Source organism: Strongylocentrotus purpuratus, unplaced genomic scaffold, assembly GCF_000002235.5.
Source record: "Strongylocentrotus purpuratus isolate Spur 01 unplaced genomic scaffold, Spur_5.0 spur5_scaffold_19, whole genome shotgun sequence".
NCBI lineage: Eukaryota > Metazoa > Echinodermata > Echinoidea > Camarodonta > Strongylocentrotidae > Strongylocentrotus > Strongylocentrotus purpuratus.
Window position 1 is genome coordinate 12,427,732 of NW_022145604.1, and position 20,720 is coordinate 12,448,451.

At 36.1% G+C, this 20,720-nt stretch overlaps 1 protein-coding gene across 1 annotated transcript; it reads right to left on the reverse strand.

The window, feature by feature from the left end:
- Positions 1-1,254: 1,254 nt before the first annotated feature.
- On the reverse strand, positions 1,255-20,720 carry LOC105436994. The gene is made up of 8 exons (XM_030990322.1): positions 20,525-20,720; positions 15,150-15,329; positions 14,028-14,222; positions 9,496-9,690; positions 7,085-7,267; positions 4,985-5,240; positions 4,787-4,817; positions 1,255-3,571 (listed from the first exon to the last, which is right to left on the reverse strand). The coding sequence occupies exons 1-8, from the start codon at positions 20,612-20,614 to the stop codon at positions 3,448-3,450; spliced, it is 1,254 nt and encodes a 417-aa protein (XP_030846182.1). The 5' UTR covers positions 20,615-20,720; the 3' UTR covers positions 1,255-3,447.

Genomic DNA, 20,720 nt, shown 5'->3' on the forward strand with positions numbered 1-20,720 from the left:
TTTACGATAACGTGTATTATGTTCTGCCTTATTCAAAAATATACTTATTGGAAGCATTTGATTGTCTCGTCGCATCCATCCAAGCTCACTTTATAAATTCCACATCATTTCATTAAATTCCACTGAAAGATTACTTTCGGCTAAATGATTGTGGCTGGAATAACAAACTGCTAAAACTAAAACCTTCAAGAAAAAAGTAGATAGTTACCTGGAAAGGACACAAATATGATTTGTGTGAGTATATATCCAATTTAAAATCATGATTCAATTCTCTCTCTCCTACTCTCTTTCTCTCCTTCTCCTCAGCTATTTCCTCCTGTACCTTTATCTCTCTTTCCAACTTTCTTTGATATTGCCAATGAGCGTGATGTAATAATTAATTGATCGACACACGTGTATAAAGGTCACTCAAGGGAGACAAGAAAAGCAGGCTTTGTATAGGCATGTCATGGTTATGTTCAACTTCCTTTAATAATCGAAAAACACTCTTCAAGGAAAAGATAAAAATCTAGCGTCTTTAAAGACAGGCAACCTTGTTTTGTTTTCAACAATTGAATCACAGTCATACTGGGTGTTAATAAATGATGAAAATGTCTACCATCATGTAAATACTCACTCACTAATAATGTATTATGTCTTTTAGAATGGAGGTATAATAAAGAATACATTTATATGCTCAAAAAAACAATTCAGATTGGTGTCCTTTATAGCATCATATTCTGATCCCAACATATTATGTCAAAATAGCTGGCGCTATAAGTATAACATATATCATTACAGAAAGTCACATTTCTAAACATTGTATACAGTAACAGAAGAAAAAACATCATAGAAAACACAATATGACAAAAGACAATATTTGCTAACAGATCATAAACAGTATCAAGATGATGAAAAATTTAGGTGGGACATTATTTATAGGCAGGGAGCCCATTTAATAGCAGGCCCTAACAAATGAAATCCTTTGAATATAATCAGCATTTTAAAGTGAATGTTGACTAAGAATCATCTGGAGAATCATTTACCATAATTTGTACCAAGATTGATAACTTTAATGAAATATGAACTAATTACATAATTGGTGATACTTGATAACCCATATTTTCAATTTTCATGGAAAAAGAATATATATTTCCAAATTATGATAAAAATTCAAAATCTTAACCTTTGGTGTTGATGCCACTAAGTTTGTTGACCTGAAATGACCTTTGACTTTGACTTTGTGACCTGAAATTCTACTCACATGATTGGGGATACTTTATAACCCCAATGTTCAAGTTTCATGGAAGAGGAATGTATACTTTCAAAATTATATTAAAAATTCCAAAACTTAACTGACGCCACCGCCGTCACCAGAAAAACGGCGCTTTATATGTGTCTCGCTTTTGCTATGTAGGCGAGAGAAAAAATGGATATCAAATCAACAAAATAAATACAAATTACGTTTTGTGTAATAAACAGGTCATTGTGATCAGGGCCCCGTATTATAAAACACAAAACGTAGCACTTGATCATACAATTGAATTTTGCTATTGATTGCATTGATCACTTTGTGCAATCGATCGCAAAAATCAATGACCAGTCGCGTACGGCCAATTGCTAAGCTTTGTGTTTCAGGGCCTAGAAAATTGTCACATGTAAAAATGCTTAGGCACTGTTGATTGGACTGTACAATTATACCGCTAAAACTAGACTGAACAGAATCACCCCCTATAATGGTATCTGGCAGGAACAACAAAAGTACTTGCTCATCTCCATGCTTGCGCTGACGCTGTTGTATACGTTAGGATATTTAGAGTTCAATCAGAAATGTTAAACAAATATCAAATCAACAAAAAATAAAAATGGAAGCAGATTTCACAACACTATGGCAATGCATATAATGCTAAATGCAATATGAGCATATGCATCATATACAGACTGAAATTAATGCTGGAGTGACTGGACACTGTACTTTGGACTGGACAGCAATGGATACAGCTACATGTAATACTATAATGAACAGAATCACTGCCTAATTAAATTTCCATCATCAAATTAAAACTGGTTTCTGGAAATTGATAAGTATTTGTAACGTCAGAACATCAGAACGACCATCGGAGATGGTAAATAAATATCAAATCAACAAAATACACAAATAGAAGCAGATAAAGCAATATGAAACATATCTACATATGTATGTACTACATGCATCTACACACAAAAATATAAACATATTATAACATCATATACGGACTAAAAAAAAATGAAAACAATAACCGGTATGCAATAGTAAGGCAACGCCATGATATAAAATTCATGAAAATGACACAATACTTCTGACATACAGCAGTCAAAGCTATACATGATTAATGTTTATACATGATACATGTTTATTCAGTAAAATGATAAAAATAACTGTAAAGATAGCACCGACATGTGAAGTTAGAACATGAGAGAAAACAGACTCAACTGATAAAATATCAAATTAACGACATAATTGAACATGAATATCACAATCTACAGATTAATGTAAAAACAATTTTACTTTTGTTCTGACCAGTGGAGAACGGATTAGAAATAACCATATTCAACGATTATTTATGTCTACAATATGCTTTTTTAAAGATTAGCTCCTGCAAAATTGCCACCAACCGTTCTTTAGTATGCCACAAATTATGTTCTGCTTCGATATATTTGGGTAACACATTAATTAATCCATATTGCACTTGTTAAAAATGTGCTTTCATTTCCAACCTGCTTTAAAAAAAACACAAAATAAATTTCGCTCAGCAAAGCACTATATGTAGTACATACTGAAAGACTCGTTTATTGCACTTTATCTTGTATATTAGATATTTGATACATAATAATAATAATAATAATAATAGGCATTTCTATAGCACCGTCTATCTAAAAATTCTAATCTGAGGCGCATTTATTATTACCCCGGCTTTAGCCTAGCTGCCATATCAACGCTCCAGCATTTCAAGGAATTAATTCCTGCCAGGTACCTGTTTACATTTCATTTTCTTTTTGGAATGTAATGATATGCGTCAACCTACAACAATTGCTTACAGATAAAGTTGAGTGCTTGTCAGACGATTGAATAGTCAAAGGAATTGACTGCAAGTGATTAGAAAAGTTATGTCGCACATAACTGTGTATTGCGACTCTTGCGAGGACTCGGGATCATCATATCAAAAAGAAAATTTTTGACTTAGTCTTGATGAAAGCCACATGAACCATTTACAGATTTGGTATCCAAACATGTGGTATGAAATTTGGTCCAGATATTTCAGAAATTTATTGTCATATTTAGACCATGAGAACATTTAATGAGCCATTCTGTCAGACTTTGTTCTTTCTGTTGTATTCTTCCAAACCCAACAAAAAAGAAGAATGAAGAAAACTCTCAACTTGTTTTGGCCTTTCCCAAAACTCAACGTTTGATCTAATGAGCACACATCAAAGTTTGAATTTGGAAGCCATAAGAGAGGTCTGGTGGTTTGTCTTCTTTTTTCTCTTCCTTGGAGTTCCATCCAGATTGTCATCCTTGGAACCACTGCTCCTTTTGGTTTGGTTTTCCCTTCTTGATGTGTCATAGCATAAGAATAAGAATAAGCATAAGCATATTAAAGCATAATGATAATAATAATAATAATAATAATTAAAGTGAACTTATTTCAACATCTCCATTTATAAAGCATGACAAATATGACCATTAAAATTAAATAATAATACTTTGATCATCCAGTATAAATTTCAACAGCTTAACCCTAATGAGGCAGAGGTATTTTGAGGGTTTTGAATAAGGGGGGGGGGGGGGGGGGGGGGGGGCAATATGACCCTCCCCTAAGATCTTGGCTATGGTTGGCGATGTGAACATACAAATTGGTACACATACTGAATGAGGTACATGTATAATGACAAAAAAGACAACATATGTTTGTCAATATTTTGTTTCGATATAAAAAAATGATTTCTTATGTCTTATGCTAACTTTTTGCAAAATGTTAAAAACATAACTATTTTGCAGTTATACAGTGTAAAATGTTTGGAAAATTTGATGTTTGATATGTTTAAACACTCCAACATTAATATAACAATGTTTTCAAAAAATATAATAATATACATCGTTTTCAATTTTCTTTGTATTTCATTGTTTTATCTTATGTTTTTAAAATGTTATGTTTTCTTTTATTGGATGAACCCAAGAAAGGTCTCACTTAGTGGAATGGGAGTGTAAACCTTCCTAACAACGACACAGATCAACTGAACTTGAAATGATCTTTGATTCTTCCATAGGCTAACACATAAGCAAAATAGAGAAAATGCACATTTTGTTTGACATGATCAATAATTGTAATTTGACACCCATACCATAGGTCCGACTTACACAAATTTGGTATCAAAATGTGCGGGAGTAAAATAAAATGTGAATCTGGAAATGGAAGCGGTTAAGATGCAGCGCTAAAAAATATGGAGGGTGGGGAGCATTATTGCCCCCCCCCCCAGCCTCTTTAGGGTTAAAAGTACAATGAGTACCGGTATATCGTTTTTAAACTAACTAATATGAAAATAAAGAAGGATTAACGATGATCAAAATGATTCATGAATACATTTTTTCTTTAATGAAGACATTATAAAGTTATTACGTTGATCATACTTATTGCCCATTACAAAAGAAAGTCACTCACTCATTAATGTTAGAAGGTTGTATTTTTTATTTTTTTAGGAATAGATTGGAAGATGAAATTGCTAAAGCGAACAACAAGTATTTGGGTGTGTGTTATGGTTCTCTTACTTTGGTTGAAAATGACCTCTAGCAGGTGGGCCTGTAAAGTGAGAAAGAAAGAGAGAGACAAAGAGATTAGAAAAAGAGAAAAATAAAAGATTATCCTTATTCTCTTCTGCTATTGACATTTCCCTCTACACAGCTTTATACAATTAAAAATCTGAATATAATAAGGGGTCTTTCTTATTTTAACCTTATGATAATTACCGTCAGGTATTTGGCCACTTTGTGCATTTATTCCGCTAGTTGAGGGAACATCTACATCTAGTGGGGTGTCGACTGATGAGTATTCTATCTGTTGCTGCACGGACCCTTGGTATGACGACTGAGGTTCACACGCTCTACTAGTTGAACGGGTTGTTTTCTCTGACAATGTGGGGTGAACGAAGCGTCTGATGTATTCACGTTTTTCCCTTTGATCCATGTGTTTAAACTCTTCTGATTTCTTGTTAAAGAAACGGTTCTGAGAGTAAGATACACAGGCAAAAATATTTTAAACAATTAAACAGTGGTATTTTGTTACCAACCCGCCCCTCTCTCCCCCCCCCCCCCCCCCTCCCCCCTTCACAAACGCACGAACACACACTGACCTTCAGAATCTATGTTGATTGATTAGTACTTACTACAAACAAAATTATTATATTGCTCTCTGGAACTAATTTGTAATAAGTGAGGATAAAAGGAAGGTTATCAAATTAATGACACATTATTTGTTTTTTGTTGGATAAGGTTGTACATGTACATGCAAGTACTATGCTGTATAATGAACAATTGATGTGCTTCTCTTTTTTTAATAGCAATCATTATTTTGTAACATATTCTATGTAAGCATGTAGGGCAATATAACAACTTTGGTATTCCGAGTGTGGGTCTACATTAAATAAAAATCGACCCTCTATTCAAAAGGTTTCTTAACGGTATAAGGCTTCCTCTTCTCAGAATGACCAAAAGTCATGATTAATGACATCTAGGTTAAGACTGATTATTGTATGTAAACATTAAGATTAAGATATGAGAAATATGCATTTGTAAACAAAGTTATTCATAATATTGATTTTTGAACTATTTTCTATTCTCTTCTCCATATTTTGTTTTCCTGTTATGAGTTTATGATCATAATTGATATAAATATTGTTGTTACCATAAAGGGCACCATAGAAAACCAACATTGGTAAAAGTGTGCTACCTTGTACATGTACAACTATCAGAAAATAAATTGGCAAATAGACAGAAGAGATATATACATGTAGAAAGATAAGTAAATATATAAATGAATCATAATAAACCTTTCAAAAAATTCTAGTTCCAACATAAAAATACACGTCCTCATAAATACAAAGGAAATAGAAGCAATTTTGTAATATTGAAATATTGAGAAAGAAGATACGTCTATAATACCCTTGAAGACGACTAGAAATTTACACGTGTTGTAGTGAACTTTGCATTTAAAAAAACAATTTATCAAAAGTCTAAGCCTACAATCCACACCCTATTATTTCTTCTCTTAGCTCATACTTATGAAAAAGAGTGATCTAAAATGCTTACAATTTTCTAAATTGGCTGCTACATCACCTTGCAAGATAAAATGTTTAAGAGAGCTTTAAAACATCATGTAGACATTGTTAAAGACCTTCCAATATCGAGGGACAAATATTTTCTAGGAAGAGGCATCTGGAAGGTCTTGAATTTTGGGGAGTGGGGCATTGTGGAGGAGGCGACGCCCCTTCGCCCCCTGGCTACATGCCTGATTACAAAGGGTATTAAGATTATGTTGACGCTATCAATAATCATTTGTAGTTGCAACCGCAGGCGCGGATTTGCCTTTATGACCAGAGCCGTCTATACACAGAGTTTGTGCTAATTGGTTTCAGAAAATTGTTACATATTTATGAACAACAAAAATCCATTGTAAATTTATTAAATTTATGACCAGAGCCGTCTATACACAGAGTTTGTGCTAATTGGTCAGAAAATTGTTACATATTTATGAACAACAAAAATCCATTGTAAATTTATTAAATTGTGAGCATTTAAGCTTTTAACCTGAGGTTCAAAAGCAAAGAGCATATCAAGGTACGAGGTAGGAGCTGAAAATACTGAACATCGATTAAGAATTGAAACAATATCAAAGTCACATTATGGTAACAACACATTCAAATTAGTTTTCTATACGAACTGGCTGAGTTAAACCTATTTCGTTTTCATGTCAATCGTGGTGCAAAGTGATTGACATTTTCATTATTCATTATTCAAGGCAACAGTGTGATCAATGTATTTCTTATAACGTCAAAGCACATTGTAAATCACCTTTGAGGACGAGGCCCGACTAGCCAGTTCCTGGTAGAAATCATCATGTGTGTGTTCATTGCCGGAGGTCTTTAGCGACAGGTCAGTTAGACGAGGCAGAAGACATAGAAACTTGGCTAGTTCGTGTGATGCTGATAGTTTATTCCTTTCTAGATTACAACCTCCTACAGATAACTTTTCAACCTGTTGAAAAGTGAAATTTGACGATGGTAAAGATACTGTTAATAATGGAGCCACAAAAACCTTTGGTGATAGGGCATTTGCATGTGGTGGACCAAAACTTTGGAACGCTCTCCCGGTGTCGCTACGATCCATGACTGATGTTGAAGTTTTTAAGAGAGCGTTGAAAACTCACCTTTTGGATTAAACGTACATTGTACATTATAAAGCCCTTTCGAGAGGACCTTCAGTCCTGAAATGCGCTATAAAAGAATGAACTACTACTATTATTTTTATTATGATAAAGATACTACTACTACTACTGTACTACTACTAGCTACTACACTACTACTACTACAAATAATGGTCACATGTTTCTCATATGTAGTAAATGTTGCAGTAATAGGCAGGGAAATATTAAGTCATTTCTAAATCAAGTTTTGTTTAACTGTAGGAATGCTTCAAACACTTATAAACATATGTTGGGAAAGATTTAGGACTGTCAAAAGAAAAATCAACTCAACACTGATCCCTAAGGGTATATAGACATGCTTGATTAAATATTAAATGAGACTGTGATTCATTTATCACTCCCCTACTCAAACATACATGTATCAGGCAAGGAGGTTTCTTATTTCAAAATTGAATATTATTTCTAATTTTCGTTGTAATACTAAGCTTACAACTATTCTCAGGAGCTGATATATGATTGCTTTTAAAATTGATTTACAAAGGAAATCATAACTGTACACAAAGTATTGTTGTTTGTATTAGAGGGTTGATTATTAATTCAGCAACCTATGTTAATATACATGTACAATAAATGTTTAAAAGATATATTTATATCCCAAAATGCAAAAACGCAAAACCATGTTTAAATGGGCTAACATCTTTTATCAGTAACACGAAATACATAGAACTTAACATTGCAAAACAGAAGAAGATTGAAGGAATGCACTATAAGAAATGGTCCCCTGTGGAAGATGTATTTTGATTATAATCCTATGACATACACTGTAGAAAAGAAAGTGTTACCCACTATTTCTGTATTGTTTGACGTTTTTCATCTGTTTTTACCTTTTATAATTATTGTGCAGTGATTTTTATGATTATTGTTATCATATGTACGAATTACTTGATAAATAAAAGTTTTTAAAGAAAAAAACTAGATAGAACTTCAACTGCGTGCAGTCGAAAATGATGCCTCCGCCATAGAGCAATTTTACAAACCAAAACAGAAACAATTTTTAAAATTCAAGTTTGATTGTAATCCATCTGTCGGTTTTAATGATAATGCATGCACAAGCTATATAGGCATCCTTAATGAGCCCCATGACCTTTGAACTGATGACCCTAAAACCTAATCAGTTGATTAGCTCTGCAAGATACATATACATGTCTTTGATAGTAATCTGTCTATTGGTTCTCATGATAATGCAATCACAAGCTATTTTTGCATATATAATGAGCCCTGTGACTTTTGACCTTCGACCTCGTGACCCCAAAATCTAATCAGCTCATGCGCTCTGCAAGATACATACATGACCTGAGTTTGGCTGTAATCCATGAATTGGTTCTGGAGATAACGCGATCACAAGCTATTTTTGCATACATAATGAGCCCCGAGTCCTTTGACCTTTAACCGTGTGACCCCAAAATCGAATCAGTTCATTGGCAGTGTAAGATACATACATGACTTAAGTTTGGCAGGAATCCATCAATCGGTTCTTGAGATAACGCGATCACGAGCTATTTTTGCATACATAAGGAGCCCTGTGACCTTTGAAAAATCTACCGGTTATCAGTTCATTGGCTCTGGAAGATACATACATGACCCAAGTTTGGCAGGAATCAATCAATCGGTTCTTGAGATAACGCGATCACGAGAACGGGACGTACGGACGGACAACCCAAAAACCTAATGCCTCCGGCTACATGTACTTTGTAGCAGAGGCATACAAGTATATATGTACAATAAATATGTGTGTTCGTCACGAGATATCATCTTCACTTTCTAAACGGTTCAGGCATGTTAAAGAGATTTAATGAGCAGTATAGAATATGATTAACATAATTGTTACTTGTATCTATGAGATAACCATAACGAAGCATAAATAAATTCATATTCTTACATCCTGTGTTAAACTTTTTTCCTTTTCCAGGTTCAAGAAACTATCAACTTGCAATTTCATCAATCAAAGTATCAGTGGGAAGATTTACTTCAATAAAATGTAACAAACATTAGAAATCACCTTTGAGGAAGAAGCCTGATGAGCAAGTTTGTGGTAGAAATCATCATGGAGGTAAAGATGTTTGCATTCATCGTCAGAGTCTTTTATCGTCAAGTCGGTGAGACGAGGCTGAAGACAGAGAAACATGGCTAGATCACGTGATGCTGTTCGATTATTCCTTTCTAGATTACAACCTTCTATGGATAACTTTTGAATCTGTTGAAAAGTGAAATATTGGGATGGTAATGACACTGTCAATGATAATTATGATGATACTACTGCTACTACTTCTAAACTTCTAATACTTCTAATGATAATAGTAAGAAATAATAATGGCAATAGGTTTTTGTCAATTACGAGACAAAGAAAATATTCAGCCCTTTCTAAATCAAGTTTGTATTCAACTTTCTGTAGGAATGCTACCATTTAAAACATGCGCTGGAAAAAATTTAGGACTGTCAAAAGAAAAAACAACTTTACACTGATTCCTAAGGGTGTATATAGACACGCTTGATTAAATATTAAATGTGACCGCGATTCATTTATCCCTCCCCCACTCGAACATGTCAGGCAAGGAGGTTTCTCATTTCGAAATTGAATATCATTTTTAATTTCCGTCATAATACTGCTTACAAATATTCTCAGGAGCTGATATATGACTGCTTTTAAGATTAATTTACAAAAGAAATCATCACTGTTCAAAAAGTGTTGATGTTTGTAAGACGGTTGATTATTAGTTCATCAACCCATGTAAATATACAATAAATATGTGTGTTATTCATAGATATCATGACAAAATTTGCATTTTAAAGAACTATTTATCAAACTTCTGAACCTACATGTACTATCCACACTTTCTTTCTTCTACGAGCTCATACTTATGATAAAAAGCGATCTAAAATGCAAAGTTATACATTTTCTAGCTCGGTTACTACACGCCTAGAAAGATGAGACGTATAAAACAGCGTTAAAACATCATGTAAACATTTTGTTCAGACTTTCCAATATCGAGGGACAACTCCATTATTTTCTAGGAACTCTGGGCTCTGCAAGAAGCACAAGTATAAATTACATAGTAATAGGGAAAACTTAAGAAAGGAGTCGACATTTAAAGATTGAGAAGAGAGAAAAAGGTCGTAAGGAGACTAGATTGAGGAGCAAAAATAGTAATAAGAGAGAGAGGGGAGAGGGGGAGAGATGGAGAGAGAGATAGAGAGAGGGAGAGCGAGAGAGAGAAAGATAGGAACGAAAGGTGGACACGGTAGAGGAGGTAAAGGAGAGAAGATGATATAAATAGAGGGAGGGGAAAGAAAAGGAAAAGGAAGGGGGACGAGTTGTACACGACACATGTACCGGTAGGTAAATTGTTTACTGTCTATCTGAAAGGTAACAGACCAGTTTCGCAACGTGTCCACGTCGGATGCGCAGGTCCCCGCGAAGCGCGCTGACACGACTCACTCCACCTACCCGGCAGGAACAATCGGATCCCAACAGGCAGAATGCGAATTGCGGACGATAGCCGCTACCAGGCTGGCAATACATTAGAGCTCGCCCAACCTAGCAACAACCAACGTACCCAACTTACACCCCGCCCACCGAAACACAACCACTCCCAATGGTGAATGGAGCCACCCGCATCCAGGCACCCCGACAAAGACCCACGCACCCAACCCGCACCCACTACGAAACTGGTCCATTATGTTGCACATTTTAAAAAAATGGCTTTATGATACTAATTATGCGTAAAAACAGAGCAGAGGCAAGATTGAGCAGGGGGTCAATTGGCAGGTGTTAAGAATTACAAGGAAAATATGTAACTGGCTGGCGAGAGACTTTCAATAGGGTCATCGTTTAACATTAGCATTAAACATATGAATGACATTCGGTTCAAAGGATTGTCTGTAACGTCAGCGGTTGGCTCCTCGGTACACGTAGGTGAATACCTGAGCGATTAAATCCAAAGAAATGATGTAATGGATGTGATGAGTCATTCATTATTGTGTGAACTTTAAGTAACATACGTTTTTCATACACAGTACTGATAGGGGGAAGATTTGAATAAATTAACCGCTGGGCAATTTTCCTGGATCTATCTAACTTTCTCTGAATTTGTTTTGAAAGATTACCAAAAGTGCACAAGAAATTGAATGTATCAGGATACTCTGTATAAGAAATTGGTAAGAGAACTAGGATCCTATTATCCACATGAAACTCCTTTAGTTTCCTTGACTTGCCTTGCCTGCTACAATTTGGGTGTTCCTATTCCAGTTAAGTTTATTATCAACAGTTGTTCCCAAGTACTTATATTCAGAAACTCGCTCAATGCTTTGATCATGGATAACTAACGAGTCATAAGGCTGAGAGGAATGACGAAAATCAAATACCATTTCCTTAGTCTTTTTTACTTTCAGAACTAGATGGTGCCAATCGCACCAGTTTTAATACAAATTGATCAACTTCTCTAACATATGGGCTGGAATCTCCTTGAAGGAAACCAGTTATAACAGTGTCGTCTGCATACTTAATTATTGAACAATTATCATTGGTGATGGTATACGGTAGTCACTAATATAGAGCGAGAAGAGAATTGGTGAAATTACACAGCCTTGAGGAGCACCCAGATTCAGACACATGATGATAGAGTTCAGATTATTACACTTAACCCACTGTGGTCTGTCTTATTATGAATAATCCTAACTAGACATGGTTTGACATTCACGCTTATCTATCATGAGGTACAATCGAATTAAAGGCACTTGAGAAATCTATGAACACAGACCTAACGTAAGACCTGGGAGTATCCAAATGTGGATACAGACCCTGTAGAAAAACAAGTACAGCGTCTTCTACACCTCTATTGTTCTGATATGCAAACTGAGTCTTGTCGAAAACATTAACCTGGTTTCTATTAGATGTCTTAACAATAACCGTTCAAAACATTTCATAGGATTGCATGTAAGGGCTACTGGTCTATACTGATTCAGTTCACTAGGGGTTTTCATCTTAGGAACTGGAATAACAATTGAGGATTTCCAAAGACGAGGAATCCTACCAGCATTCATGATCAATTGATAAATACGTGTAAAAACATAGGCAAGTTGTTGACTACACATGTTCAAAACCTTATTAGAAATGTGGTCTGGACCAGATGCTTTGTTTATATTTGTCTTCGCAAATACATTTCGAACTTCATGTTCACTAAAGACAATTACCTCATTTGAATCAATCACAATATTTGACAGCCTATCTATTATTACATCATTCTCTGTAGAAAAGTCATGAACATCGAATCGGGCATAGAATTCACTAAGACTATCAACAAAAACCTGTTTACAATCCATTACTCTCCTATTAGTGTCCTTATAACCAGTCATTGTTTGCATTTGCTGCCATGCAGCTCGTGGGTTGTTTTCATTAAAGTTCCTTTCCAGTTTTCTTGTATACAGAACTTTAGCTTTCGTGACTTGCCGGTTGATTTCTTTCTGTAGATCTTCCTCTCATCAGTCAATCTGTCCAGTGTAACAAGAGCTTAAGCAATATAATAAGTCCTGTACACACATACAAAAAATGTGTGCCTAACCTACGTATTATATATCCCAGTTGACAAGTATTCTTTAATATTAAAGTTAAAGTATATTGTAGCAATCGAGTGAGATAAAAAAATCCACTTTTTTAATTGTTACAGTTAGTGTGCTCCAGCCTCAAATCATCATTTCTTCTAAATTATTTTCAGATTCCCCCCGAAATTGCTGCCCCTGATGTACAGAGTTGAAAGGAATTTCATTATATTGCTTAAGCTCTTGTTACACTGGACAGGTTGACTGATGAGAGGAAGGTCTACTGCAGTGAAAATGCTGAAAACATTAGATCTACATTCTCGGCCATGGAAATAGATGTTCTTCTCTGCCCCTTCAATTTCTGCTTCATCTTCTCCGTCTTCTTTTCTTTCCTTAAATATGCTCTTTTCCTCTTCTTTCTATTTTCATTTTCTCCCTTTTTTTGTTCTTGTTGTTTTGGGATATTTTTTGGGGGTGGGACATTGTGGAGGCGACGTCCCTTCGCCCCCCTGGCTACATGCCTGATTACAAAGGGTATTTAGATTATGTTAATGCTATCAATAACTGTTTGTAGTTGCAACCATGGGACCATAGCCATCTATGCACAGAGTTTGTGCAACTTGGTTTCAGAAAATTGTTATGTATCTATAAAGAAAAAAAAAAATCCATTCTAAATTTATCAAGTTGTAAGCATTTAAGCTTTTATCCTGAGGTTCTAAAGCAAGAAGCATATCTATGTAGGAGGTAAAAGCTGAAAGTGCTGAACATCATGGTCATAACAGTCGATTTAGAATACCGGTATCAAACAATAAGTTGCATGATGGTTACAACACATTCAAATTAATTTTCTATACGAACTGGCAGAGTTGAACCTATTTCGTTTTCTTGTATTAATCGTGGTGTGAAGTAATTGACATTTTCATTATTCATTATTTAAGGCAACAGTGTGATCAATGTCTCGTATTTCTTATAACATTAAAGCACATTGTAAATCACCTTTGAGGATGAGGCCCGAAAAACCAGTTCCTGGTAGAAATCATCATGAAGGTAAAGATGTTTGTATTCATTGCCAGAGGTCTCTAGCGACAGGTCAATGAGACGAGGCAGAAGGCGTAGAAACTTGGCTAGGTTACGTGATGCTGTGCGATTATTCTTTTCTAGATTACAACCTCCTACGGATAACTTTGCAACCTGTTAAAAAGTGAAATTTGACGATGGTAAAGATAAATAATGAATGTAATTATGATAATGATACTACTACTACTACTACTACTACTACTACTAGCTACTACTACTACAAATAATGGCCATATGTTTCTGCTACGTAGTAAATGTTACAGTAAAAGGCAGGGAAAAATTAATTCCTTTCTAATTCTATTTTTTATTTGACTTTCTGTCACTTACAAACATATGTTGGGAAATATTTAGGACTGTCAAAAATAAAAATCAAATTTACACTGATCCCTAAGGGTATATAGACATGCTTGATTAAATATTAAAGGGCTCCTTTAACCCAACTAACTTAACCTTTCAAAATATGAATACACCTCTTCTTATTAATATTCCAGCCTAATTTTTTTTAGAAAATCTCTACATTGACCAAAAAAAGATAATATAACCATCCATTTTCACAGATCTCAAGCTTGCTAAGCTCCATCTCTCGAAAAAAGGAAAATATGTCATTGCAGGAATGTCCTTGTATTTGTCCTACAACTAAGGATCTTACAACCTCATTGTAATTCATAACAAGTCATCGCAAAGCGTAGCATCCCCTTGCAGGGTACAAATGGCCTATATACGTCAGAACAAGTTACCTCCATTAGACTATACTATTATATTACTAGGCAAGGCAAATATGTGTGTTCGAGAATATCATCTACACTTTCTAAATGCGTTCAGGCATGTTAAAGAGATTTAATGAGCAGTATAGAATATGATTAACATATTTATTACTTGTATCTATGAGATAAACACAAAGAAGCATAAATAAATTCATATTATGTTCTGTGTTAATTTTCTTTTCCTTCTTCGGGTACTAGACAATATCAGTTTGCGATTTCATCAAAGTATCAGTGGCAAGATATACTTCTATTAAAGGTAACAAACGTTAGAAATCACCTTTGAGGAAGGAGCAAGACGAGCAAGTTCGTGGTAGAAATCATCATGTATATATCCATTAAACCGATTTATCGTCAAGTCTGTGAGACAAGGCTGAAGACAGAGAAACGTGGCTAGGTCACGTGATGCTGATGGATCATTCCTTTCTGAATTCTTATCCTCTAAGGATAACTTTTGAACCTGTTGAAAAGTGAAAAATGATGATGGTAAAGATACTGTTAATAACTAGAAATTTTGCAGTCTGTATTGCCGCGCAATTCAAATGTATCTCCGGCAGAAACGGATCCATGATTTAATAGGGGGGGGGGGGAGCCCATATTTGAAATTATGCGAGCCAAATCTTGATACGTAATGGTGACCAGCAGTGGCATAATAAGCAAAACGTTTGGGGGGGGGGGGAGACAAACAATCTGCACCACCCCGCTTTTACATGCAGAACCCCATTGAACGTTTCTCAAAGTGGGTGGGGGGGAGGCTAAAGTAATTACGATCAGGTAAAGCGTAGCGTTAAATTGGTGGGAGTTCTAAGGGCAAAGCACTGGCGGGGGTCAAGGGCAGAGCCCTCAGAAGCTCAGGGGGTATGGGCATTTAATAACGGCCAGTTGAGCATATTTTGATACCTTGTTCATGGCATTGGCAGGTCATAAGTAGCGTGGGGTCCAGGGGCCTGATCCCCCTGAAACTCAGGGATTTGAGGCATTTTATAACGGTCAGATATAAGCATTCAGGGGCCCGCCTTAGGCCCCATGGTGGGGTTGAGGGGGCAGAGCCCCCGGAAGCTCAGGGGTTTTAGGACTTAACCCTATCTAGTAGAAGCCCCCCCCCCCCCCCTTGACATTTTTTGCGATAATTTTTTAACGCAAGAAAATCTTGCAATGAAATTTTGTGACTTTTTTCTTTAGAGTCTTGCACGTCTTTTGAAAGAAATTTTTCGAAAATCGGCCCTACCATTACAAAGTCATGTGTCCTTTTGTCTTTGCATGTCAGCCCGAAAATCACTCATTTTTGTGATTTGTGTACAAAACATATGGAAATAAAGAGATAAAACATTTGTTATTTGGCCTTGTTTATAGTTTAGGTGTTTATTTTGGGGTCAAAATAGTTGAATTATAGTTGGAAATGAAATAAAACAACAAAAACAATAAAATACATGAGTTAAATAAACAGAAGAAATACATAAGAAATCATCAAAACAATAGACAAGATAAGGAATAACCTGGCTCTTCCAATTTTTTTGGCTGTATTATTATCCCAAATGCTCTAAAAAATATATGTAGTGAAAATTAATGTCTAAATATGAAGAATATATGATTTATGGATAAAAATGTGATTGTTATTACCATAAATATGCGAATGAGTGAATTTTTCAGAAAAAAATTGAAATTACCATAGTATTCTATACACTTTTCTTGACATGCATGCAATTTTTTGCGGAGATAGGTCGTTTCACGGCCGAGATCATAGGGGGGGCCTTAGAAGCCCCCCCCCCCCCCCTGGCTATGCAGTTTCAAAATAGCCCGGACCATATAGGGTTAAATTACGGTCAGTTGAGCATATTCTGGTACCTCATTATTTTGTGACACTTGCAGGTCACTATTCTTTCTTAATTCTTTCTATTTCTCTTTTATATACTTTTTCCCAAAAAGTCTGACCGTAATTAAAAGCCTAAAACTACTGAGCTCAGGGGTTTTAGCATTGAATTACGTCAGATCAGCATCCAGGGGCTTGCCTTAGGGCCCTAGGTGGAATGCAGGGGGCAGAGCCCCCGGAAGCACAGGGGTCTTAGGCATTTTTCCACGGTCTCAGATGAGCATATTTTTGATACCTCATTATTTTGTGACACTGGCAGGTCACTATCCCCCCCGATCTCCTTCTTTTCCCCCTTTTTCTTTTATTCTTTCTTTCCCTTTCCCTTCTTTCTTTTTTTTTTGGGTGGGGGGGGGGGGGGGCCAAGGCCCGCTTCCCCCCCCCCCTGGATCTGCGTTTTTCCCCTGGCAGTCGCAGCGATTTTTAATCATCCTTATGTTCGAAACAAAGATCCCCTCTCCCCTCTCCCCTCTCTGGAACAAAAGGATGACGTAGAGATTGCCACTAGAGGCTCGGACTATTGTTAAGACTAGGGACAGTATCACCAAAACATCATGTGTGTAGATTAAAGAAATGTGTCAAGAAATGTGGCCTGCAGAGCATACACTTCCACCAAAATATGACCTGACCCTATAAAAGATGGGCACTGGTGGCGGCATCACCAAAAACAAGAGGCGTGTAGATTTTACAATACACCTCCATACAAAATTTGAAAAAAATCTGTCAAGAAATGTGGCAGTTAGAGCTCTCAGAAGACAGCCACCGACCCTATGACAGACGGAACACAGGTGGCAACATCACCAAACACGTATTGATGTGTAGATTTTACTTAGATGCAACTCCATACAAAATTTGAAATAAATCTGTCAAGAAATTTGGCAGTGAGAGCGCATAAAAGACATATGACCTTTGACCTTATAAAGGACCGAACTATGAGGGCAGCATCGCCCAGATGTGTAGATGTGCAGATGTTACCACGATACACCTCCATACAAAATTTGAAAGAAATCTGTCAAGAAATGTGCAGTTAGAGCTCACAGAAGACAACCGCCCAAATATGACCTGTGACCCTATAATAGACGAACACAGGTGGCAGCATCACCAAACACTAAAGATGTGTAGATTTGACCAAGATACACCTCCATACAAAATTTGAAAGAAATCCATCAAGAAATGGGATCTGCAGAGTGCACTCGCGCCATATCCTGCAAAATATGACCTTTGACCCTATAAAACATGGGACACTTGTGGCACCATCACCAAAAGCTATAGATGCATAGATTTTACCAACATATACTTCCATACACAATTTGAAAGAAATCTGTCACGAAATATTGCAGTTAGACTGCATTAGGGTGCATACAAGACATCTATCAAAATATGACCTTTGACCCTATATAAGACGGAACACTGGAGGCAGCTTCACCTAATTCTAAAGGCTTGTAGATTATACCAAGATACACCTTCGTTCAAAATCCCATGAGAAATGTGGCCAATAGCTAGAGCGCACTCAAACCATCCACAACTAGATAGAACGTTGATTGCGCGCAGTCAAAAATGACGCCTCCACCATAGAGCCATTTTACAAACCAAAACAGAAGCAATTTTTAAAATTTAAGTTTGATTGTAATCCATTTACAGGTTCTCAGAATAATGTGATTACAATATTTTATTTTATATTTTATATATGTATGACCCTTTGTTCTTTGACCTCGATCATGACCTTAAAATTTAATCATTGGCTCTGCTAGATACATGCATGTCTTGAGTTCGATAGTAATTCATCTGTCGGTTCTAATGTTAATGCGTTAAGAGCCCGATAACCTTTGACCTCATGACCCCAAAATCTGATCAGTTCATTGGCTCAGCCAGATACATACATGTTTTGAGTTTGATGGTAATCCATCAGTCGGTTCTGATGATAATGTGATCACAAGCTATTTTTGCATACATGACCTTGGTTTAGCGAGAATCCATCAATCAACACTTGGGATAACGCGATCACGAGAACGGGACGAACAGACGTATGGACTACCCAAAAACATAATGCCTCCGGCTTCTATGGCCTTTTACCCTATTAAGACAGAACACTGGTGACTGGGGGCAGCATCAACAACTAGATGGAATTTTGACTGCGCGCAGTAAAAAATGATGCCTCCGCCAAAGAGCGATTTCAAGTTTCAAGTTTAATAGTAATCCAGAGGTTCTCAGAATATCGTGATTACGAGCTATTTTTCATATACATGTATGACCCTTTAATCTTTGACCTCATGACCCTAAAATCTAATAATCAGTTCATTGGCTTTGCAAGATGCATACATGTCTTGAGTGGTAATGGTAATCTGTCCATCGGTTCTAATGATGTGATCATCAGCTATTTATGCATACATAATGAGCCCTGTGACCTTTGACCTTGTGACCCCAAAATCTAATCAATTTATTGGCTCTGCAAGATACATATATGACCTAAGTTAGGCAGGAATCCATCAATTGGTTCTTGAGATAACGCGAATCACAAGCTATTTTTGCATACATAATGAGCACTGTGACATTTGACCTCGTGACCCCAAAATCTAATCAAGTCATCGGCTCTGCAAGATACATACATGACCTAAGTTTGGCAGGAATCCATCAATCGGTTCTTGAGATAATGCGATCACGAGAACGGAACGTACGTACGGACGGACAGACGGACAACCCGAAAACATAATGGCCCGAATTCACAAAGGAGGTTTATGTACGTCATATGACACGTTTTGACACGTTTTTTACAAACCTGGTTTGTAAAAACGCGTTGAAACGCGTCATTTGACGCACAAAAACCAAGGTGTGCTGATATTATGTAAGTCTTGACAATAGACTACAGTTCTCAACATGGCTCATGACATTGAATCATGACGCAGTTTGGTTCTAATAAAGACACCTGTAAACATTAACCTCCAAGCCTCCGTATCATGACTTCTACAGTAGAACCATTACCAAAATATAAAACAAGGTTTGTCAACAAACCTCCTTTGTGAATTCGGGCCAATGCCTCCGGCTCCTTCGTAACGGAGGCATACAAATTACAGGTGTGTAGATTTTTCCTTACACAATTTGAAAGAAATCTGTAACGAAATGTGGCAGTTAGAGCACACACAAGAATATGACGCAGCGGATGCGTGATGACGCAGCGGATGCGTAACACTGCTGAATCCAATGTATCCTCCGGCATACTGTAATTATGATAATGATACTACTAATATAATTATACTTTTTCTAATGATAATAATAATAATAATAATGGCAATAGGTTTCTTCAAATAAATGTAAATGTTACAGTACGATCGAGACAAAGAACATAATCAGCCACTTCTCGTTTGTATTTAACTTTTTTAACATGCGCTGGAAAATATATATTTTTTTTTACTTCAATCCCTAAATATTAATTAATTCATTAAGAAGCTGATAAATGATTGCTTTTAAGATGAATTTACAAAGGAACCATATTTATCTTTTGTAGGAGAGTTAATTATTAATTTACCAGCCCATGTGAATATACAATGAATACATGTCTACATCATCTTCAACTTATTAATTCTTTTATGCAAGTTAGAAAGTAATGAATAATATAAAATATGATTAACAGAATTAATGCATGTATCTATGAAATTACCATAAAGAAGCATAAATCAATTTATATTATAATGTCCTAAAATATCAACTTGCGATTTCATCAATCAAATTATCATAACAAGATTCACTTAGATAAAAAGTAACAAACTTAAAAAAAAATAATTTTAAATCACCTTTGAGGAGGAAGCAAGACGAGCAAGTTCGTGGTAGAATTCATCATGTAGCCGTTTTGTGCCGTATCCCCAATCTACGTCGTGTATCATCAGGTCGACGAGACAAGGCTGAAGACAGAGAAACTTGGCTAGGTCACGTAATGCAAAGGGATTGATTTCTTTTAGATTATAAGCTCGTATGGATAGATTTTGAACC